Source organism: Rattus rattus, chromosome 12 (assembly GCF_011064425.1).
Source record: "Rattus rattus isolate New Zealand chromosome 12, Rrattus_CSIRO_v1, whole genome shotgun sequence".
Classification (NCBI taxonomy): Eukaryota; Metazoa; Chordata; class Mammalia; order Rodentia; family Muridae; genus Rattus; species Rattus rattus.
Genome location: NC_046165.1, coordinates 6,795,595 through 6,821,277, shown reverse-complemented (window position 1 = coordinate 6,821,277; position 25,683 = coordinate 6,795,595). Strand labels below are relative to the sequence as shown.

Sequence of the window (25,683 nt, the reverse complement as noted above, 5' to 3'; positions counted from 1 at the left end):
TGGCTGCAGCACACACTGCACAGTTGGAGGAGGCACACACTGCACAATTGGAGGAGGCACACACTGCACAGTTGGCTGCAGCACACACTGCACAGTAGGAGGAGGCACACACTGCACAGTTGGAGGAGGCACACACTGCACAGTTGGAGGAGGCACACACTGCACAGTTGGAGGAGGCACACACTGCACAGTTGGCCGCGGCACACACTGCACAGTTGGGGGAGGCACACACTGCACAGTTGGAGGAGGCACACACTGCACAGTTGGAGGAGGCACACACTGCACAATTGGAGGAGGCACACACTGCACAATTGGAGGAGGCACACACCACACAGTTGGAGGAGGCACACACTGCACAGTTGGCTGCAGCACACACCGCACAGTTGGAGGAGGGAGGAGGCACACACTGCACAGTTGGCTGCAGCACACACTGCACAGTTGGAGGAGGCACACACTGCACAGTTGGAGGAGGCACACACTGCACAGTTGGAGGAGGCACACACTGCACAGTTGGAGGAAGCACACACTGCACAGTTGGAGGAGGCACACACTGCACAGTTGGCGGAGGCACACACTGCACAGTTGGAGGAGGCACACACTGCACAGTTGGGGGAGGTTGGGGGAGGCACACACTGCACAGTTGGCACACACTGCACAGCACACACTGCACAGTTGGAGGAGGCACACACTGCACAGTTGGGGGAGGCACACACTGCACAGTTGGAGGAGGCACACACTGCACAGTTGGAGGAGGCACACACTGCACAGTTGGAGGAGGCACACACTGCACAGTTGGAGGAGGCACACACTGCACAGTTGGCTGCAGCACACACTGCACAGTTGGAGGAGGCACACACTGCACAGTTGGCTGCAGCACACACTGCACAGTTGGAGGAGGCACACACTGCACAGTTGGAGGAGGCACACACTGCACAGTTGGCTGCAGCACACACTGCACAGTTGGAGGAGGCACACACTGCACCGTTGGCGGCGGCACACTGCACAGTTGGCTGCAGCACACACTGCACAGTTGGCTGCAGCACACACTGCACAGTTGGAGGAGGCACACACTGCACAGTTGGAGGAGGCACACACTGCACAGTTGGAGGAGGCACACACTGCACAGTTGGCTGCAGCACACACTGCACAGTTGGCTGCAGCACACACTGCACAGTTGGAGGAGGCACACACTGCACAGTTGGCTGCAGCACACACTGCACAGTTGGGGGAGGCACACACTGCACAGTTGGAGGAGGCACACACCGCACAGTTGGAGGAGGCACACACTGCACAATTGGAGGAGGCACACACTGCACAGTTGGAGGAGGCACACACTGCACAGTTGGAGGAGGCACACACTGCACAGTTGGCTGCAGCACACACCGCACAGTTGGCTGCAGCACACACCGCACAGTTGGAGGAGGCACACACTGCACAGTTGGGGGAGGCACACACTGCACAGTTGGGGGAGGCACACACTGCACAGTTGGAGGCGGCACACACTGCACAGTTGGAGGCGGCACACACTGCACAGTTGGAGGAGGCACACACTGCACAGTTGGAGGAGGCACACACTGCACAGTTGGAGGACACACTGCACAGTTGGAGGAGGCACACACTGCACAGTTGGAGGAGGCACACACTGCACAGTTGGAGGAGGCACACACTGCACAGTTGGAGGAGGCACACACTGCACAGTTGGCTGCAGCACACACCGCACAGTTGGCTGCAGCACACACCGCACAGTTGGAGGAGGCACACACTGCACAGTTGGGGGAGGCACACACTGCACAGTTGGAGGAGGCACACACTGCACAGTTGGAGGAGGCACACACTGCACAGTTGGAGGCGGCACACACTGCACAGTTGGAGGAGGCACACACTGCACAGTTGGAGGAGGCACACACTGCACAGTTGGAGGAGGCACACACTGCACAGTTGGAGGAGGCACACACTGCACAGTTGGAGGAGGCACACACTGCACAGTTGGAGGAGGCACACACTGCACAGTTGGAGGCACAGGCACACACTGCACAGTTGGAGGAGGCACACACTGCACAGTTGGAGGAGGCACACACTGCACAGTTGGAGGAGGCACACACTGCACAGTTGGCTGCAGCACACACTGCACAGTTGGAGGAGGCACACACTGCACAGTTGGCTGCAGCACACACTGCACAGTTGGAGGAGGCACACACTGCACAGTTGGAGGAGGCACACACTGCACAGTTGGCTGCAGCACACACTGCACAGTTGGAGGAGGCACACACTGCACAGTTGGAGGAGGCACACACTGCACAGTTGGAGGAGGCACACACTGCACAGTTGGAGGAGGCACACACTGCACAGTTAGGAGCCCATGCAGGCTGCCCAGGCCTGAGTGAATCTTTCATGTTCAGGTAGCTTCTTACAACCCCACATCTTAACTGACTGGTGCTTGATTACTGCCGCCATTCATAGGATTGCTCTGTCTTCTGACTGTTTCATCGCGAAGCTGGAAAGATGCTTCACGAGAGCAGTTATCCTGATGTGAAGCTACTGAGTGGAGAGAGAATGGGTCTGTGCTTTGTTCTCTCTTCTGAGTACTGGTTCAAATGCATACATGTATTCTGACGACCACAAATGCACAGTGCTATGCCAAGCCTTAAAAATCCCAGAGGCTGTAGGACAAGGAAAACCAGGAACACTTACCACTATCGAAGAATGCCGAATATCTAAAACAAAGTCATCGTCCCACACGGGTGAGTTTAATTTTAAAAACCTGCTCCTCTCTTCTTCACTGAGCCCAAGACTTTTAAGGCCACTCAGCAGCTTCCCTTCTGATCTCAGCAAATCTAAAATACTTCACATTCCAAGAGGAAACAATTTTATTTTAGTTTGTCAACATCTTTGGAAACCCAAAGTTTGATAATATTTTTAATTGTGCATTACATGTTCATATGTGTACTGTACATGTATGATGAGTATGGAAGACTGGTCAAGATTAACATTTAAAATTTATTTCAGTAATGAATATTTTAAATTTAATTTCAACATTAAGTGAATATTTGAATATATGTAAGAGCTGTCACATGCTAAAACTTCGTGGTGGATGAACAGTGTAAAATAAGTTGCCTATCTAGAATTTGAAGTCTACTTAGTCACTAATTCTAAGGAACCAATTCTGGCATGATATTTCTTTAAAACCACAAAGTGGTTTAAAGGGCTTTAAGGGCTCTGACTCCAGAGGTGTAATGCCTGCAGACACATACTACTTGAAGAGTTCAACAGCATTAAATCAGATAACTAGTAAGATAAGAAAAACTCCCCCAAAGCTATAGACTAACAAAAACTCTAGTGCTCTGGGCCTGACAAGCCTCCTTAGAAGGGTTGGTCAGGGTAGTCCAACTGACTGTCAAAACAACACAGCTTACTGAGGTAGCCGTGGTTGACTCTCAGAGCCTGAAGGTGTCAGAGCCCTAGGGCTAAAGACACCACACATAGGACACACCGCCAGATGATTCCAGTTGATTCTGGCTTGAAAGCCTCTTTCCTGTGGTGTAGCCTCCACAGTGCCAGAAAAGACTCTGCAAGGTGCCAATGGAGAGAAGTAATTAACAGTCCTACAGCCGCAATAGCTATCTATGATCCACTTATTCCACTTATCAAAGAATCCACTCTCTAACAAATGGAGAACACCATGGAAAACCACAACTGGACATCATGCATACACTCATCAACAGATCATGGGGAGGGTAGCCCCAAAGAATACAATTACATCACAACTCCTGCGTCTATAACTCATGGGCTATTTTGGGAGTGGGGGTGGAAAGACTTCAAGAGTCAGAATATCAGGAAGTCTGCTATGAAGCATTCTCTCCCAGAAACTGCTGTATAAGCAAGACCAGAAGAATGGGAACATCAGTGCTGGAAGGGGTAAAGTTTTTCCAGGTTTCCCCCACAGACAATAATACAGAGAACTATTGATAGCTGAGAGAAGGCTAATTAGCCTCTTTCCACTACTGATTACTCAGTGCAGATCGGTCAGCCCTAAACACATACACACAAACAATCAAAGCAAACTGAGCAGGATGTATTTTCTACTTATGCATATGCATACTTATATAAACACCATATTAACATGCATACATATATAGAATAGTTATGATCAAAGACAAGGAGTCCATCAACCCGGGGGCAGGAGGAACCTGGGAGAGGTTGGAAGAAGGAAAGGAGGAAAGGGAAGGAAAATGATGTAATTCTTTCTCACTTTCAAAGTATATTTAAAAATGAAAAAAATTCCACAAAAAGGAACAAAGAAAGACTAGCGAAAACTGTAGGGCCCTAGTGATTGCTCACCCTGCACTCAACTAGAAGGTTACAGAGTAGGTGGGAAGCCCCTCATGTGTGTCTCTGTAATAGGCACTTTCTCTATATCCTTTCTCTCCCTCCTATTCTTATCATCCACCCCTTCACATTGATGGTATTATTCTGCATCCTCCCTTTTCTCACAGCCTTTTGTGAGGACCTTGAAAATCCCAACTCTGTACAATTTCCAGCACTGTATTAAAGTGAATCCTGTTAGCTGCAGCCTGCCAACACATCTGTTAGAAACAACTGTCAGCAGGGCACAGTGGCTTGAGCCTTTAGTCCCAGCACTCAGGTGGCAGAGGCTGGTGGATCTCTGCGTGTTCAAGGCCAGCCTAGTCTACAGAGAATCCCAGGAGAGCCAGCCATGGTTAAATAGTGAGATCCTGGAGAGAGGCGGGGAGAGGGAGGGAGGGAGGGAGGGAGGTGCCACGACACACTTCCTGTAGATCACTAAGTAGAGGGGAAGAGTGGGGGTTTGGAATTCCTTGAGGAACCCACAGTCTTTCTAGATCATAAAGGAGAACACTGGTGTTATGGAGCTTTTCCAAGTCCTGCCACAGAAACATTGCAGAATCTATGTAGCACCTCATTGTGTCTCTTAAACATGGCTTCACTGTTCCTGGGCACAGATTCAATTTTTGTCTCTCTTAAGTTTACAGAACAAGATCTGAGATTTTCTATACTCTATATGTGGCATTTATCTTATGCTCGTAGGGCTAAGAATATAGCTAACATGGAGAAAAGTCATATTTAACATACAACCATAATAGAGAAGGTCCAAATGGACCGATACATGCATGAGTGTGTAGGCGCATGCACACACACACACACACACACACACACACACACACACACAATGGGTGGGTAGGGTGAGAAGGGATCTTTATTTCCTATGATTCCAAACTGTTAAAAATGTTCCTGAAACATTTTACAATTTTATAAATTCCAGTTCAACAATAGCATATTCTATGAATTAAAATTGAATAACTGAATTGAAGTACTATATTTATGAGATTGTCCTAATGATCCAGGACTTAACTTTTAAAAGTCATTTTATGCTTCTGTGTGAGAACAGCACCAACTCCATTCTACTTCTCTTCTATCTGAGCCATGACTTTAACTTACAGGCAAGTGGCCACTGCACCGTAAGACTTCCCAGCCCCACCTTAGAGCGCTTGTGAAGAAGGATCCTGGTGGAGCTAAGAAACTCGACGGCACTCAGCGTTCTGACTGACAGGACACAAATGGTTTTAGCTGTCTGTGTGAATTTCCTTCTGCTGCGGAAACACCTTATGCTGAGGGCAGTTCCTTTCTGAAGCTGTGCAGTCCAGTCTCAGAGGAATGTCGTTAAACACTAACCTAATTTTAAATGCAAGGCAGTCTAGAACAACGTGACAGTTAAAGCTCTACCATCCACCATGTCTCTAACATCTCTCCCAGTTCTGGAACTTTAAGACCCTGTGTTCTGGTCCATTGTGGAAGGATGCACAGTAAGAAACACTGCATGTGAGAGTGAGGGAGACTAAGATGTAGTCAGGATGTTGTACAGCAGAATTAGGTCACTGCAGTTGACAACACTTTATTATATATTCAAAATACAGAGGAGAGATTATTTTAATGTTCTGCACATGAAGAAATTACTTGTGAGGTAACAGAAATGCTAGTCACCGAATTGGATTATTTTACATTGTATCTGTATCAATATCCTACTATAGCCATAGATGTGTTTAATCATGTGTCAAAATATTGCCTTAATATTAAAACATTTTGTTTTGCACTTTGGCAAATGATAAATTCAGGAAAATATTTATCTTTACATAAATCATAGTTTACATTAATAATTTAACACTTACCTAAAGGGGTCATAAACATCCAAGTCAACAGGAAGGCCATTGATAAACAGATGAGCATCACCTGGCATAATTTCGAATCTATCACGTAAGTCCTTGAAACCAAGCAAAATCATAGTTGTAAATATTTTAGCTCTGCTACAGAATCCTGAATATGTGCAATGCTCCTAGACTAGGACCAAGAGCCAGCTAAGTATTGGCTTTAAGAAACTTCTTAGGAATGCCTCAGAAAATGCTTCTGGGAGCCAGTCTCTCTCTCTCTCTCTCTCTCTCTCTCTCTCTCTCTCTCTCTCTCTCTCTCTCTGTGTGTGTGTGTGTGTGTGTGTGTGTGTGTGTACAGCAGGCATCAAAGGCAAGGCCTTGCACATACACATGCAAGGCAAGCGTCCCAAGCCTGAGCTGCCTGCTTAACAACTCCCAGAGCTCTTCATGTGCAGTGTTTTGTAACCAGTGTGTGCATCTTGTTCTGAAGGACAGCTTCCCCCAATACCCCACATGTAGGACAGCTTCCCCCCCAATACCCCACATGTAGGACAGCTTCCCCCAATACCCCACATGTAGAACAGCTCCCCCAGTACCCCACATGTAGGACAGCTTCCCCCAATACCCCACATGTAGAGCAGCTTCCCCCCAGTACCCCACATGTAGGACAGCTTCCCCCAATACCCCACATGTAGAGCAGCTTCCCCCCAGTACCCCACATGTGGACAGCTTCCCCAATACCCCACATGTAGAGCAGCTTCCCCAATACCCCACATGTAGAGCAGCTTCCCCCAATACCCCACATGTAGGACAGCTTCCCCAATACCCCCACATGTGGACAGCTTCCCCAATACCCCACATGTGGGACAGCTTCCCCAATACCCCACATGTGGGACAGCTTCCCCCCCAATACCCCACATGTAGAGCAGCTTCCCCCCAATACCCCCACATGTAGGACAGCTTCCCCCAATACCCCACATGTAGAACAGCTTCCCCCAATACCCCACATGTAGAGCAGCTTCCCCCCCCAATACCCCACATGTGGACAGCCCCCCCCCAATACCCCACATGTGGGACAGCTTCCCCCAATACCCCACATGTAGGACAGCTTCCCCCCAGCACCCCACATGTGGGACAGCTCCCCCCCCAGTACACATGTACCCCACATGTAGGACAGCTTCCCCCCACATGTGGACCCCACATGTAGGACAGCTTCCCCAACACCCCACATGTAGAGCAGCCCCCACACATGTAGGACAGCTTCCCCACACCCCACATGTAAGACAGCTTCCCCCCCAGTACCCCACATGTAGGACAGCTTCCCCCCCAGCACCCCACATGTAGGACAGCTTCCCCCAATACCCCACATGTAGAGCAGCTTCCCCAATACCCCACATGTGGACAGCTCCCCGAATATCCCACATGTGGGACAGCTTCCCCCAGTACCCCACATGTAGGACAGCTTCCCCCCAATACCCCACATGTAGGACAGCTTCCCCAATACCCCACATGTAGGACAGCTCCCCCCCGAATATCCCACATGTAGAACAGCTTCCCCCCAATACCCCACATGTAGAGCAGAAGCCCCCAATACCCCACATGTGGACAGCTCCCCCGATATCCCACATGTAGAACAGCTTCCCCAATACCCCACATGTAGAGCAGCTTCCCCAATACCCCCACATGTGGACAGCTTCCCCCCAATACCCCACATGTGGACAGCTTCCCCAATACCCCACATGTAGGGACAGCTTCCCCACCCCAGTACCCCACATGTGGACAGCTTCCCCCCCCAATGCACCCCACATGTGGGACAGCTTCCCCCCAGTACCCCACATGAAGAACTGTTGACTGTTCTTGGTGAGAGCCGCTGCCATTTCTTTCTTTCCATTACACCAAGGACTTCGCTTTTTGCCTAAAGGGCCTTGACTGCTCGTCCTGTCAGCTCTGGGCTATACTGAGCACCTTTTCATGCATAGGGCTTGATCTTTCAAGGGCTTCTTCTGCCCACCTTTCTCTTTCCATCTCAGTTCTGAGGTGAGGGCTGTCAGACTTTCTCCACCTTGTATTCATGCTTTCCTTTGATTCTGTACAGTTCATTTCTATTTTTGTTTTCTTGCCATTGTGTTTCATATTGTGTTTTTATAGGGTTAATACTCCCCAGTGTTACTTAAATTGTAGTTTTTACTTGTGACACGGTTTCGTTCTACTTCTTCCATCTGCCCAGTTCCTGCAGCTGTGCCTTCGGGTGACCTTGAACTGATATCCAGGCCCACCTTTACCTCCGTCGTCCTTTCAAGCCTCTGGTGCCGCTCTGCTTCCACTGCTTTACAGGTTTTCTGGAAATGCACGTGTGAGTCCTGTGTGCCAGCGAACTACCTCTAATGGGGATGGTTTCATTAACTACAAAGTGACACTGCTGCCCTTGCACAGCTCACTACCTTACACAGTTCTAGCTTACCTTACAGACTGGTACACACAAGTGAGCAAGCCTTGCTCTGGACAGATGCTACTGTGGGGCTCTTCTGAAGTACAGCAGAGAAAACTCACCTTTTGGAGTTCTCTGCTTGTAGACTGTTTACAGATGGCACGGCACTCAGCCTCCTTCTCCAACAACGGTCTGCGCGGGTTCTCCCTCTCCCCGCAGACATTCTCCCTCTGTCTCTGAGAGACACTACCTCGCCTTGCACATGATTTCTTGGAAGTCTTCCGTCCCCTCTGGTGACTTGGAATGTTGTAACGTGACAAACTGTCACATGCTGTTTGCACTTTCGAATATGGACTCTGGGAACATGAAGGCTCCCCTGCGTCACCCTCACACATGTTTATCTCAGGTGTTCTCCAAGAGTCTCTCTCTGCTCAGCGGCATGGTGGCCTTAACTAAAGGAAGGAGCACAGCACCAGCTAAGACTGTAGGAGCATCTGCCTTGGAGACCGTCCGGAAGGTAAATCACGCAGAATGTGTGTGACAGCAGCAGGGTGGCGGAAGCTCATCTCCAAAGATGCTCTGCTAGATGGTCTCGGTCACGACCCCAGCAGGCCGCTTCAGCAACACTTCTCCAGCTACTGCTTCTTGGTTTGTTAGTAATTTGATAATGATCTACTACCTACCTGCTAGGCACTGGAAGCACCCGATTAAGACTGGTGTTTTGCTATTTGGTTCAGGATTCATGTTTTTTTTTTTTTTCTTTTCTCAAACTCCCACACTCATGCACACCTCTGTTCATTACCCTTTCATTCTCACACACACTTCATACATACCTCACACATATATATCACATACACCACATGTCCTCTCCTTTCACTCACACAATCTTCATACACATCTCACATTCTCTCTTCACTCACTCTTTACATTCTCTTTTCATGCTCTCACCCCCTCTCACATTTTCTTCCTCCTGCGCTCTCTTTCACTCCCTCATGTGCTCTCTCATTCACTCTTCACATGCTCTTCTCATGCTCACCAGCCTTTCTCTTGCTCTAGTCTTTTATTGATAATTCAAAAGAAAGTAGAAAAAAGACATTGTATAATCATTGCCAAATCAAATTGAAAAGAATAACCACATCCAACAAGGAACTAAGAATTACAATTGTTCCCCAAAGTTTCAAGCTTCTCCTATTCCCAGACCTATGGCCAAAATAATACTAATTGTAAACTTATCATTATTTAAACTTTAATATTTAGCTTATTATACTTCAGAGCTCAAAGCTCTGAGGTCTGCTACTTGCATTTTCCTGTGAAGCTCTAATGATAAGTGACATAGGCAAAGCTGCCAGGCAGTAGCCAGAAAGAATCAAGTTAACCCTTAACTCAGTGGTTCTGCTAGCTTTCTTTTTTTTTTTCTTCTTCTTTTTTTTTTTTTTATTAACCTGAGTATTTCTTATAAACATTTCGAGTGTTATTCCCTTTCCCGGTTTCCGGGCAAACATCCCCCCCCCCCCCTCCCCCCCTTTCTTCCCTCCCCCCCACCGTCTAGTTCCCTTGGGGTTCAGTCTTAGCAGGACCCAGGGCTTCCCCTTCCACTGGTGCTCTTACTAGGATATTCATTGCTACCTATGAGGTCAGAGTCCAGGGTCAGTCCATGTATAGTCTTTAGGTAGTGGCTTAGTCCCTGGAAGCTCTGGTTGCTTGGCATTGTTGTACATATGGGGTCTCGAGCCCCTTCAAGCTCTTCTAGTTCTTTTCTCTGATTCCTTCAACGGGGTCCTATTCTCAGTTCAGTGGTTTGCTGCTGGCATTCCCATGCCCTTCAACCGAGAATGGATACAGAAAATGTGGTACATCTACACAATGGAATATTATTCAGCTATCAAAACAACGACTTTATATGAAATTAAATAGGCAAATGGTTGAACTGGAAAATATCATCCTGAGTGAGCTAACCCAATCACAGAAAAGACATACATGGTATGCACTCATTGATAAGTGGCTATTAGCCCAAATGCTTGAATTACCCTAGATGCCTAGAACAAATGAAACTCAAGACGGATGATCAAAATGAGAATGCTTCACTCCTTCTTTAAAAGGGGAACAAGAATACCCTTGGCAGGGAAAAGAGAGGCAAAGATTAAAACAGAGACTGAAGGGACACCCATTCAGAGCCTGCCCCACATGTGGCCCATATATATACAGCCACCCAATTAGACAAGATGGATGAAGCAAAGAAGTGCAGAAGTGTAGATCGCTCCTGAGAGACACAGCCAGAATACAGCAAATACAGGATTCATGTTTTAAATCATGTGTATGTTTGACTGTCTGTGTATCTGTATGTGTGCCTGTTGCCTGTGCAACTGTATGTGCACCTGTTGCCTGTGCACCTGCTGCCTGTGCACCTGTATGTGCACCTGTTGCCTGTGCATCTGTATGTGCACCTGTTGCCTGTGTATGCCAGGAGAGGGGTGGGCCCCTCAGAGCTGGAGCTATAGCTTGTTGGGAGCAGTCTGACATGTTTGTTAGGAAGAAAACACAGGTCATCTGCAAGGACAGTGTGCTCTCTTTGCTACTGACCATCTCCCTAGCTCCTGCTGCTGGTATTACTTCCTTGTACTGTACTTACTGCATCTGTAAAACCCCAGCTCACTCAAAATGTAAGGGACGGTAGCATGGCTCACTCTCTGGACAGAACTTAGTTTCAGTTCTTCCCACAACACCCCTTTAATCTTATGAAATCTTCTAACTCCCCAGCTCAAATGACCACAAGGAAAAATGTTCTGATGGCAAAGAGAACAACTCGATCTCAAATGTATGAAGCTGTGGACGCCTGGCACTTCCTTTCCTCCCTTTTTCTATCTTGTCTTCCTTCTTACTGCAGATGACCTTACAAAAACACGTTTCAAAAAGAAACTCTCAAAAGAATCAGTGAGCAAAGCACAAAAGGGGGCAATAACACAACCTAGCTAGTTGTGTGGTCACTGAATGTTGACAAGATGATGACCAGAGTGACCGACTAGTCTAGCATCCTACCTAGCCCCATTCTCTGCTCACCTCCATGACTAAAGGAATCCATACAAGCTTGTCTACTTTCCTTGCAGCTAGCTATGTGCACAGCACACATCTGGGTCCATGGTCTCTGTCCAAGCCTGCTGAAGTACTTGTTATTAACATTAATGTGGTTGCTAATATTCTTTTGGACTCCTTGTCTCTGAGCACAGACAGAAGCCTGGAGCTGCTGCTGCCATCTTACTACGCAGAAGGCAGTTGGTGTTTTATAAACACATCCTGACACCAGAGCCATAGCATCAGTGATAGAGATTGTAAGACATCTTTCATGTGAGAAAAATTAACACTGTTTAGGGCCTTGAGTCTGATATTATATTACCTAAGACAGAAACCATTATACGACATGGAGCTAGGCTATGACCATTATCACAAGTACCAACATACGCCCGTAACTACTAACATGATTTGTATAATGTGATGTTTAAATGTTAACGGACCATATACAATAGTCTTATCAAACTGATGACCAACTAGGTTTTACTCGCTATAGAATACTAGGGATATTATAGTAGTCTGGTACTAGTTTATTCTTTCTAAATCTCAGAACTAGCAATAAAAACAGGTTAACTGTATTATGTTGTAGAGTGGGCAAAGTGCTACTGAGGCAGCAAGTCCAGAAGGTAGGGCAATGTAGCTACCAGCTGTACTGGTCTATCTGTATAGTGCAGTGCATTCTCTATGTTAGCGTGTGTAGTGTAGTGCTCTCTATGTTAGCGTGTGTACTGTAGTGCACTCTCTATGTTAGCGTGTGTAGTGTAGTGCACTCTCTATGTTAGCGTGTGTACTGTAGTGCGCTCTCTATGTTAGCGTGTGTACTGTAGTGCACTATGTTAGCGTGTGTAGTGTAGCACACTCTCTATATTTGGGGGTATAGTGCAGTGCGCTCTCTATGTGTACAGTGTATAGTGTGGAAGTATAAAGCTGAATTTTTTTTGTACTTAATTGGCTTTTAAAATAATTTCAAATAATGTATTTTGATTATATCTTCGTATCCCTCAACTCCTCCTCTTTCTAACTGCTCACCCACCCAACCTCGTGTTCTTTCAAAAAACAATGCCAACAAAAGACAAGACTCAAAAAATGCCAAATCAAAACAAATGAACAATGACAACAAAAGCCCAAAGACAGAAAAATATGAAACCGAACCAAAAAAAGATAAAGAAAAAGAAAACAAAAGAGAGAAGAGAAAAGAGAAAAGCACATCTTTCATTTCCCCCTAACTCCCGAGCACAGGGCCTGCCCTGGAGGGAGTGTGTTTACACTCTCAGGGTTACTCCATTGAAGAACCTCACCTTCTCCCTTTGAACTATTTTAACAATCAAAAAGCACTAACATTGCTTTTTATTAAAGCAGAAGATCTAAGCTGTGAAAAAGTGAAATTGTTAAATAAGGTGTAAGCAAACCTTCTGGTTTTCCTGTATTTCTTTTCTCAGTAGCTCATTTACAGCAATCCTGGTGAGAGATCTGGGAGAACAAACAGGACACTTAATAACAGAAGCATCATTGCTGCCTTAAGTAAGTGCTTACGAACAATCAAGGGTTCAGGGGAACACAACACTTGTTTTCCAAATCCTTCAGGACATTTCTGTAGCCTTTTTGAGAATGGTTCTGCATTTTGACACTGTGTTCCATCAACATGAAATAAAGACTCCAAATGCCACCACTTGCCACTACAGGCATCAGGAGTTATCATAGCATGATTACCACTACTTTTGTTTCCAAAACACTCAATTATATAAGAATTTTGATTAAACTGGGATTAATAGTCATCCTTTGGTAAAAATGAGAAATTTATTTATTGGTTTCCTAAAAAAAAAATCTGTGCCCAGTAGTTATGGTCCTTATTAAAAATGGTTTGAAACTGCATATAATCCACACATGTTAGTATATATTATAAACAACACATATAAACTATTTAGATTATGTTCTATTCTCTTATGGAAATGGTTGGCACCCTCATTATTTAGAATAATTGTAAGGAGGTTATCTGTTCAACTTCGATGAGGACACTATTAATCTTTGAGTATTTTCCAAATGTAGTTCATCAAATTTTTAGATAAGGAAGAATGATTACATCAACTTATTATCCACTTTGGAATGCTGTACTAATTTTAGTCAGGGAGGCAGGCATAGTGGTGAAGGCCTGCAGTCCTACCTACTTAACAGGATCAGGCGGTAAGATAGAGGGTTGAGATCAGCTCAGGCTGCACAGAAAGAACCTACCCTAAAAGCTAAACAAAGAAAAAAATTATAAACTTTTTGTTTTCAGGGGACATAAAATGTATTTGGGATCTCTGGTGTCTCACAGATACTATCTATCTATCTTTCGAATGTAAAGTTACCTTCATTTAATAATCCTTAACTGAACTATAAGTAAATGGACCATATAGTATATTTGAGGGAAATGATGTAGCACCCACTCCTCAAAAAGATGGGACAAGAGAACAGGCTGTTCGCTGCTCCAGCTCTTGGAAAAGTCTGTGTTATGCATACTTGCAACTTTTGTCTTAACGTAAGTTTATAATTAAATAAATATTAATTTCCCATTACTTATAACATTGTATTTGGTCATTTCTAAACAAAACACAGATACATCAGAGTTGTACTCTCTTGTAAGTTCTCGTAAAATCTGAAGTTGTATTCTGGTCACCATGCATATACAAATGACTTACATATTGAAATGAAAAGTATGTTTAATACAACGATCAGCATTTTCTGGAAATGGTTCAAATTACATGTCTTATTAGCAATAAACATTACATAAAATACTTTATACATTTGAAAGATTACTGATTCTGTAATCCAAAACATAAAAAATGGTTTGGCAGTACTGTGAGCACTGATTGCTTCTTTAGAATAATAATTTTTATTTTCTTCAATAGAACAATGAAAAATATTTTCTTATTATTTTTGATCAAAATATATTCTTAGAATTCTTACTAAATTCTTATTAAAATAATTTTTAAAAATATTTTTTCTTTTTCTTTAACCTCTAATTCAACAGTTCTCTTTGTAGTATATTATACATGTATATACAATCTAACAGTTTACTCTAATGGAGACTACACATAAACAATGACGAATCCTGAATTTTGGAAGGCTACATATGCTAGATCTGATGTCTTCATTTTATGAAATCGGTTATTCTCATAGAGTTCACTAAATGAGATCTGCTTAGAATTACACCAATAAACTTGAACATACCTGGCTTTTACAGGAAAGTTCTGTGAAATATCTTTCATTAACTTTATGGCATCATAAACAGGAGTGGAAGCTATTCGAGAGGCTGCTTGAAAACTAAGATCTGGAAGAAAAAACGTCACCAGGACATCATGTCTAATATTGCAGCTTTAGACACTTCCAATCAATACAACTACTGTGCTCAGGGTTTCTTCCCACACACACACACACACACACACACACACACACACACACACACACACACCACACCATAACACACACACACACACACACACACACACACACACGCACACACACGCATGCTAACTGCACTGAATTTAGCATTTTAAAAATTTTACATGGAAAGCTTCCTCCTTAAGTTAAATTAGAGTATGACTTAGTCTTTTATGAAGGAATGAGTGATTTGATACTCATTTGGTTTCCCAAAATTAAAATATAATATCAAACAGACTCATGCAAACAAAGATATTATGGCTTCTGTCATAAAACAGGACTACTTTACCTAGACTCAGGTTGAGTAAAATACAAAAGCTTTAATGAGAAGAGAAACCAGAGGAGCCCATGAATATCATGGAAGTTGCTAGACTCTTCTGTAGTACAGCCACAGATAAAGGTCCCCATGTTCCAGCAAATAATCTCACCTGTGCCCACGTGAACGATGTTAACTAAACTTAATGGGATGGACACATGTGCTCACGCACACACACACCACACACACCGTAACACACACACACACACACACACACACACACAGCACACACACACACACACACACAGCACATACACCATAACATATATACACCACACACCATAACACATCACACCATAACACACACATACACACCACACATGCCATAACACACACCACACCATAACACACACACACCACACACACCATAACACACACACACCATAACACACACCACCCACCATAACACAAACACACACACCACACACACATACCACATACACCATAACACACACACATACATACACACACCACACACACCTTAACATACCCCATAACATATATACACCACACACACCATAACACAACACACCATAACACATACATACACACCACATATGCCATAACACACAACACACCATAACACACACACACACCATAACACACACACACACACACACACACACACACACACACTCACACACACACACACACACACACCATAACACACACACACCACACACACCAGACACACCATAACACACTCACACAACACACACACACACCATAACACACACACACACCATAACACATGCACACACACACACACACACACATACACACACACACCACACACCACACACACACACACACACACACACACACACACACACACACACACACACACACACGGAGACTACTTGGAGAAGAAGGGCTTCAGTGGAAGGGTGGAGTGGAAATAACTAACACTCACTTTATACATGTGTGAAATGGTTAAAGAATAAATATGTTTTTAAAACAGTAACAGGGATAGGGATATTGGTGAGCAGCAGAGCGCTGGCCTTTCATAGGAAGGAAACATCTACGTGGTTCGCAATAGCTGCTCTCAGGTATGTTAGAGGCAGTCATCATCAGCTCATTGTTCTCAAGTGTCACAGAGACTTTTAAAGCCAAGTGATTCCCTGCTGAGTCATGCTTTGCTGAGTCACGCTGCCTGTAGCATCTTACTAGAAAGTCTTGACTTCTTAAATAGTAGTTAACCGATCCACGCTGAAACAATGAGGCTACTTTTATTCTCATCTCCCTGTAAACATGTGGGTCAGTTGAAGGCAAAGCCTAACTAGATATGCAGTTAGGCGTCTCCCGGGGAGGCATCATCTAAGTGACTAGGGTCTGCATTCCAGCTATATCAAGTACTAGCTGAATTACTCAAATATGATCAAAAGCCTATGAAGTAGACTTAAACTTGATTGTGTATGATGCACTATAAGAATTAGGGTGAATAAAAAAAGTCCTTCACTTATTAATTAGCATATCAAACTGGTAAGTATTAATTTTTTTATAAAATGGGAGAAGGCTTCATCTTCAGAAGCTTAATATGAAAGTAAAATAGGATAGCTTATATGAAAAGGTTCTGCCAAGAATTTCAGGTCAAATGTAAAATAGTTTTGCATTACATATGCTATTTTGCCAAGAAAATTCTTTTGAATAGCCTTTTAACTGTGGCATGCAGAAGCCCCTCAGCTATAGCTGGGCTTGGGGAAAATAAGGGAGACTGCGAGAGCATGCACATGGCTTCTGGAACGATGGAGATGCTCTGCCATTGCCCGTGGTAACGGCTGCAGAACTGCCAACACCAGACCTCAGCTCAGACGGAAGCCGTATCAGGGGTGAACCACGTCTTAATGAAGCTGTTGTATTAGTGTATGTATGACATGTATGACATGAGGAAGGTGTGCATACAAATGACACCTGCCCATACCTGCTAAGCCAATTCACCACTACAGAAGGAAAGCTATAAACTGAAAGTAAGTAAGGGTCAGTCCAATCCTGGTCACACAGCCTTGGGTTTTGGTTCAATTAATGCACAGAAACTCCTAGGTTTAGAGCTGCTTGTCTTTTCACTTGAAATTTGCCATGAAAAATCTGGCAAAAAAAACACAAAATGGTCTGAGGCCAAATTTACCAAAGGGTCAGTGAGCTAACTCGGCGAGGAATCCGCCTTTGGCCGACCTGACTATCTGAGTCCAACACCCCTTGCTGGGGGAGCCTTTTACTCTGTATCAAGTTGTGTCACTGTATTTTTAATTGATACTTCTGTGCCAGCATGCTAGCCATGTGGTAGGTCGTGGGCAAGAGAGTTGGTTAAGTTAAATGATCCAGCTGCTAGCAAAAGGCCTAAGCTCTAATACTAGAAGCCTGCCTGGTCTATTTATGCTGCTGCTGGGTCTGAGAAATTACAGCTATGCTCACTCCCCAAAAGTAAAATTTGGTTTTAAACTCTCTTAATTTAACAGAACTTTTGTGAGGATTGTAAGTTTTAATTAATTTAAATTACTTCTTCTTGGCAGTTTCCTCCGTGTGGCAATGAACTGTTATCGCTTCCACCCTTCATGTCTGCCATCCCACTTCAGACTCAGTGCTTTCTCTTCCAGCCCCCTTCTGCTTTCAGGCCTCTGCTGTGTGACGCCGTCTGCTCCAGTCGGCGTGGTGGAAGGAGCGCAAATGGGAGGTTGGTTTTCAGAACATGGGCCACTCACTAGAGACTGCTCCACGGGAGAATGTCATCACCTTCAGGAGATTCTCTGCTGGTCTACAACTCTCTGGAAAGCCTCTGGCCTTAAACTCAGAATCATCCTCCTGCCTCAGCTTCTCAATTGCCAAAGTTACAGGCTTGGGCCATCACCCCAGCATTTTAAATCAATACAACAAACTTTGAAGTGGGCAGTAGTATTTGAGAAAGTAAATACGTTTGTACTTTTAGAATGACAGTATCAAATAGCCATGTTTCATATAATTCTTAAAGTGTGATGATGTTTTAATTTACACTGCATATCCATTTATAGCTTCATAATTAATTATGATCTTTTATAAAGTGTACACCATACCTTGTAATTCCCAGACCTTCAAAGGTGTCATTTCTTTGCTGCTCTCAATCAGGTACTTTTGGAATATTGTCAGATTCTCTTTAAGATCTGAATATATTTCTCTGCATCAGAACATTAAGTAATGTTAATTTTCACCATTTAATACAAATTATGATAAAAGCAGTATACTTTTGAATCTTTCCTGTAATTAGAAAGAGGCTAATAAAGCAGAATTAAGCTAATAAATTGTGATACAGCTATAGTCATTGAATTTAATGAAGAAGATATATCACACACACTGTCTCTCTCTCTCTCTCTCTCTCTCTCTCTCTCTCTCTCTCTCACATCTCCTTTTAAAATACATAAAACAAAAAATCTGGAAGAATGTATCCTTAACTATAATGCAACCTATAAAAGATGCAAGGCAGAAGGATTACCAATTTTTACATTTTTTAAAAATTTCAGTCATTTTAAGTATTGCTTCTATATTTTAAAACAGAAACCACTCTACAACCACAGACGATGCTTCTCATAGCCAACCTTCACTTGGTCCTAGCTAAAAGGCCAAAGAGATTCTTCTTATGCAACCTCAGTTTGTCCTATTTCTTTATAGTTTCACTTCTGACTTACATAAAAAGCTCAAATAAGGGAACTTTGTCCCATGTTAAGCATGCAAAAGCATCGTTTAGAAGGTCAAACAATAATGTAGTCAAGTGGCATTTTACTATACACATCGTATTATCGTTATCTTTCTTGTATTGCTCAAGAAATCAAGCACTGTAGCCTTTCTTGTTTAGACAGAAGTCTTTTGATTTATTTATTTTTACAAGCTTGTGTATACTAGCGAAACACCAAGAATCACTGAGTATATTGAAATGCAGATAAAAGGAAAGTTTTTTTCTGATAGTAGGACAAACTTCTATTTCAAATATTTATTTTAAGGAAGGACAAAAGCACACAATTATTCTATGCATGAATGAGTGACACATACACTGTTGCTGTAATCCCTGTCTGTGAATTCTGGGGAGCCCCTCCTCCATTTCTGTTTTGTTTTTAGGGTCTTTTTTTTTATGTTTCTGTTTTATCTTGCTAGTTGATATTGTGTTTAGATATTAAATAGCCCCAAATTGAAATTTCTATGTCTAAGAAAAAGTTTATTAAAATGGAGAGAAGATTTATTTATGATGCAATGGTGGTGAGGTCTCATCAAGTAGACTTGCTGGCCAATTAACAACAAGGACACTCTTGCGGTGCAGTGCCTCCCCAGTACTGGACTACAAGAGCACGAGACACTCCCTAGGGTAGGGCAGGAGGGTGGCTCGAACATGTTCTTATATAAGAAGTTTAACGTGTCTCCTTCTGTTGACCTCATTGCTCACCCTTGCCCATATGCAAGGAGAAGGAGGGAGGAGGGAGGAGAGAGGAGGGACGGAGGGAGGGACGGAGGGAGGGAAGGACTGACAGACCGAAGGACTGAAAGACGAAGCGTTCGTGTGGGCCAGTCTAGGGATGCATCTTTGGTCACAGAGACAGGAATGGGGCCCTCAGATAGCAAAGGGCAGTTAGTTGGCACAGTGAAGCAGCATCTGTCTCGTGCCTTGATGGTCACACTCTCCAGTGTTTCTTCCACTACTCTCCCTCCTGAGTCATGAGTGGAACAAGGCGTGGCCAACTAAAGGATGGTGTGGGGGGACAGTAAGGACGGTGACAAGGTCTAACTGGTCTCCTCCAGGATTGCCACCCACTATAATTGTGTTGAGAGGTGTTATCAAGAGGGTGTTCTTTGGAGGGGGGAAGCAGAGGACTGTGCTCTCATGAGTGGGTGAGCACCTTACATCGGGTGAACAGGATGCACTGCCTAAGTGCCATTCTTCCTTTATTCTTTCTGTCACCTGAGGGGACAATGTTCTTCCCCTCTGAAAGGCATACAAACTGTCACCACCCTAATTTTAGACTTTCTGCCCCCAGAACTAGATTTCTGCTTTTGCTAACATGTCCATCCTCAGATATTCCATTAGTAGCACAAACACACTAAGACAGCAGGGCCTCCAAACAAGATCCATCACCATGTGACCCCATGACTGTGGTTTTATTTTGTGAGAGGATGTTTGCAGATGCAATTGGTTGAAAAAGAGGTCATGATGGTTGCAGGACATTCTAGACCAACAGTGGTATCCTTCCTGAGAAGAGGGAAATTTGAAATTAAAGACACTGACACAGAAGTAAGAGAGCCATGCAGACTTCTCTCTCCCAGAACTAGAAGCAAATTAATTTCTCTAATTTTCAGTTTTCCAGTATATGAGTCCAGTTAGTAACCATACTAGTACAGACTGTATTGGTATTTAGTGATAATAGCACTTTGTGTGTGTGCAAACACATGCATGCGGGTGCCCTGTGCAGTGTAGATGTGGTAGCTGTGTGTTGCACACTCGGGTGCCCTGTGCAGTGTAGATGTGGTAGCTGTGTGTTGCACATGCGGGTGCCCTGTGCAGTGTAGATGTGGTAGCTGTGTGTTACACGTGTGGGTGCCCTGTGCAGTGTAGATGGGGTAGCTGTGCGTCTGTTTTGAGACGAGGCATGTGACAGGCCTGGATCTCAACAGGGGACTGGCTGGCTAGTAAGCTCCTTGAGGCTGATGTCACACCATGTGTTTGTGCTTGCTCAGCAAGCATTTTACAGACTGACCTGTCTACCCAGCTCTTAGAACAATAATTTATACTGATTTTGTTTTGTTTTTACCAATTCAAGCAACATATGTACTACATCATATAATACTTCAAGACAAAGAATTTTTGTTTTGAAAAGAGTAACTGAGTTGCTGTGGAAGAACTCTGTGAATAGTTCCCCTTTTATTAAATAATTTAGAATTCCAAAAGATACTTGAAGGCATGCAATTTATTCTCACATAAAGTTATAAACAAAATTAGAGGAAATATAGATTCCAACATATTACAACACAGTGAGAAGTGGAATAAAATCATATTTTGTCAATTAAATACATATTTTACTTATTTATTTGTAAGCTATATTAATAGTATTTTGTGTGGCTAAGTGCTAAAAATAGAATCCAGCAATAGCTCCCCAATGCAGCAGCATCTCCAGAGTGTTACTCTTGCCCTCAATCATTATTTTAGTCACAAGGTCAGCAACTTCAGTGCCTTAAGAATATTTGCAGTACTAAGAGAGCTAATGGTGTTAATAAAAACATCCTTTTAGCTTTGCCTGCTTATGGGACTCATAAACCTCCGTCCTGTGTTAGAGTCTGCACACACAGCACTATGGCTGGCCTTACCCATGGTAACACTGCACACACAGCACTATGGCTGCCCTAGGCATGGTAACACTGCACACACAGCACTATGGCTGCCCTAGGCATGGTAACACTGCACACACAGCACTACGGCTGCCCTAGGCATGGTAACACTGCACACAGAGCACTATGGCTGGCCTAGGCATGGTAACACTGCACACACAGCACTATGGCTGCCCTAGGCATGGTAACACTGCACACAGAGCACTATGGCTGCCCTAGGCATGGTAACACTGCACACACAGCACTATGGCTGCCCTAGGCATGGTAACACTGCACACACAGCACTACGGCTGCCCTAGGCATGGTAACACTGCACACACAGCACTATGGCTGGCCTAGGCATGGTAACACTGCACACACAGCACTATGGCTGCCCTAGGCATGGTAACACTGCACACAGAGCACTATGGCTGCCCTAGGCGTGGTAACACTGCACACACAGCACTATGGCTGCCCTAGGGATGGTAACACTGCACACATGATAACACAGAGAGGAATTTCTAGTCTATTCTTTATCTTCAAGCAGAGCGGCAAAACTGGAGAGGCATATTTTCATTATTGAAAGGTTACTTATATGAATAAATTAATACATAAGATTAAGAGTAGATGTTAAAAGGAGTTAACATGGCAATCTAGGACAAGAAAACTTGGGTAAAATATTCTCTTCTTATAGAACATAAATTTCAAGATTATTCATGATTTTTGTAAACCATTAAAACTGTGTCAAGTACTATAAACTATTTTGTTATTAGCTCACTTTATTAACAGAACGTTTATTTTAAAAGTCATCTTTTACACATGCATGGGGTAGAGTATACATGTGTGGTGTATGTATGTGGTAAACACAGGTGTGGGAGGGTGTTCACATATGGAGGTCAGGAAGACATCACGTCTTTTGCTCTCTCAGTCTGCCCCATTCCTTGACAAGATCTTTGTTCTGGCCTGGACCTAGGCTGACAGTCAGTTAGACCCAGTACTCCTTATATCCTGCCCCACAGCACCAGGCTACAGAAGCCTATGGGGCAGGCCTGGCTTCTTCCATGGGTAAAATGGGATTGGAATTCAGGTCCTCATGCTTGGACAGTGAGTACTCCTTACCACTGAGGCACTGCCCAAGCCTCTCTAGTCTCCATTTGTAATAAACATTTATACAATGTTAATTATTATAAACTGTTGTAAAGGTTTGTTATGACAATATAGTCTCCATATTCAAATCTTCTTAAGTATGCATTCATCCTTATAAACTTATGCACATACGTTTATTCAACTATGTAACAACTGTAATTCAGAAAGGGACAGCACCACAGGGTGCACATGACTGTGGGTGTGGTGGTGTGAACAAGAATGGGCCCCCATAGGCTCCTGTATTTGAATGCTTAGTCACCAGGGAGTGCCACTACTTGAGAAGGATTAGAAGGGGAGGCGAGGCCTTCTTGAGTAGGCGTGGCCTTACTGGGGGAAGTGTGTCACTAGGGTGTGCTTTGAGGTTTCAAAAGCCCATGCCATGCCCACTGTTGTTCTCTCTCTGCCTACAGATCGGGATGTGGCTCTCAGCTCCTTCTCCAGCACCACCTGCCTGCTGCCATGCTCCCCACCATGACAGAAATGGACTAAGCCTCTGAAACCCTAAGTACCAAATAATGCTGTCTTTTATGTTTCTGTGGCCATGGTGTCTCATCACAGCAACTGATCAGTGCAGGGCTGTGAAACGGCCACTGGGTTATTTGACAACCGATTCACTGGATTATCATGCTTATTGTTTCACAGTTTCAAGGTTTACCTAATTCTATAAAGTTTGGGGCTTTGTTTATAGAACCATTTTTTTTTCTGATTAAAAGGAGAGAAATACACATTAAATTGTGATCCAAGCACAAGTTGTCAAAAGTTCCAAATTTCCTGAGGAATGCCCTACAATATTAGAAATAAAATTCAAACTGTCAATCTAGACACAACAGTAAATTGAATATGTTTCAACTTTAAAGATTAATAAGAAATTAAACATCGATAGTACATAATTTAATACAATGAAAATGTTTCAAAAACTAACAAAATATAGCAAGAAAACAAGCAAAGATCAAGAAGAAGCAGCTAAGTGAAGAAACTCAAAGTCTAATGAGGACACAGAAGGAAGCTAAACCTTGCAGCAAACTGTCAAGAGCTGACCATTCCCAAGTTCAAACAAAATGTGTCGGCCCAGTGCAACAGTTGTAAAGAAAAGAATCACTTTACTCATTGACAAACATTAAAAGCAGCTGTTATTGCAGTTCTAAAGCACAGAAGCATGTGTAGACGTGGCAGTAAATTTTAGGCTGTAGACTTATAAATATGAATCAAAGTTAAAGGACAACAAGTCTGAGATATCAAGTCCGAGAGCTGGGCCACAACCAAGTGGAGTGTGTGTGAGCCATACAGACCCTCAGCAGCCTGTGGGGAGAGGCCATGGGGGCAGGGCTCTCACGGTGCAAACGCACAATACAGGTCCACTGTGCACAACAACACTGCGTGGTGGTCACTCTACCCCTAGAACAAGTGCAGGAAGCTTGGAGACATACCCGCCAAGGCATGACGGAATGACAGTCGTCTCCCAGCTGGAGTCATGATGATTAGAAATCTTTGTGGTTTTGGGGTTTGCTTTCTCTTCCTTTTTGATATTAACTATCTGTTATTTCTTTAATAAATAAACACGCACAAGATTGTGTGTGTCCTTGCTACTTTTGTGTCAACTTGACACAAAGTAGAGTCATGTGAGAGGAAGGAGCCTCAATTAAGAAAATGACAATAAAATCCAGATGTGAGGCATGTTATCAGTGATTAATGGGGGAGGGCCCAGCCCATGGCGGGTGGGGCCATCCCTGGACTGGAGGTCCTGGGTTCTATGAGAAAGCAGGCTGAGCAAGCCATGAGGAGTAAGCCAGTAAGCAACACCCCTCGGTGGCCTCTGATTCAGCCCCTGCCTCCAGGCCCCTGCCCTGTGTGAGCTCCTGTCCTGCCTTCTGCTGATGATGAAGAGGGACGTGGAAGCCTGAGCCAAGTAAAGCCTTTCCTCCCCATGCCGCTCAGTCACGGCGTTTACCCCAGTGACAGAACAGGAAAGTAAGGCAGTGTGTGTGAGGAAGAGCACGTGCCCACAGAGGACAGTGTGTGTGAGGGAAGAGCACGTGCCCACAGAGGACAGTGTGTGTGAGGGAAGGGCATGTGCCCACAGAGGACAGTGTGTGTGAGGGAAGGGCACGTGCCCACAGAGGACAGTGTGTGAGGAAAGGGCATGTGCCCACAGAGGACAGTGTGTGTGAGGGAAGGGCACATGCCCACAGAGGACAGTGTGTGTGAGGAAAGGGCACGTGCCCACAGAGGACAGTGTGTGAGGGAAGGGCACGTGCCCACAGAGGACAGTGTGTGTGAGGGAAGGGCACGTGCCCACAGAGGAGGGAAGAGCACAGTGTGTGTAAGGGAAGGGCATGTGCCCACAGAGGGACAGTGTGTGTGAGGGAAGAGCCACGTGCCCACAGAGGACAGTGTGTGTGAGGGGGGCACGTGCCCACAGAGGACAGTGTGTGTGAAAGGGCATGTGCCCACAGAGGACAGTGTGTGTGAGGGAAGGGCACGTGCCCACAGAGGACAGTGTGTGTGAGGGAAGGGCACGTGCCCACAGAGGACAGTGTGTGAGGGAAGGGCAACAGAGGCAGTGTGTGTGAGGAAAGGGCACAGAGGACAGTGTGTGTGAGGGAAGAGCACGTGCCCACAGAGGACAGTGTGTGTGAGGAAAGGGCACGTGCCCACAGAGGACAGTGTGTGAGGAAAGGGCACGTGCCCACAGAGGACAGTGTGTGTGAGGGAAGGGCACGTGCCCACAGAGGACAGTGTGTGTGAGGGAAGGGCACGTGCCCACAGAGGACAGTGTGTGTGAGGGAAGGGCACGTGCCCACAGAGGA

At 44.6% G+C, this 25,683-nt stretch overlaps 1 protein-coding gene across 1 annotated transcript in view; it reads right to left on the bottom strand.

Annotated features, from left to right (window-relative positions):
* Uggt2 (UDP-glucose glycoprotein glucosyltransferase 2) overlaps nt 1-25,683 on the bottom strand; it is a 156,685-nt gene that overhangs the window by 105,688 nt on the left and 25,314 nt on the right. The window contains exons 8-12 of the mRNA XM_032917211.1: nt 18,460-18,560; nt 14,887-14,986; nt 13,086-13,146; nt 6,204-6,295; nt 2,692-2,842 (exon numbers count right to left, since the gene is read on the bottom strand). Coding sequence (XP_032773102.1) covers nt 2,692-2,842; nt 6,204-6,295; nt 13,086-13,146; nt 14,887-14,986; nt 18,460-18,560 — 505 coding nt within the window. The remainder of the gene's footprint in view (nt 1-2,691; nt 2,843-6,203; nt 6,296-13,085; nt 13,147-14,886; nt 14,987-18,459; nt 18,561-25,683) is intronic.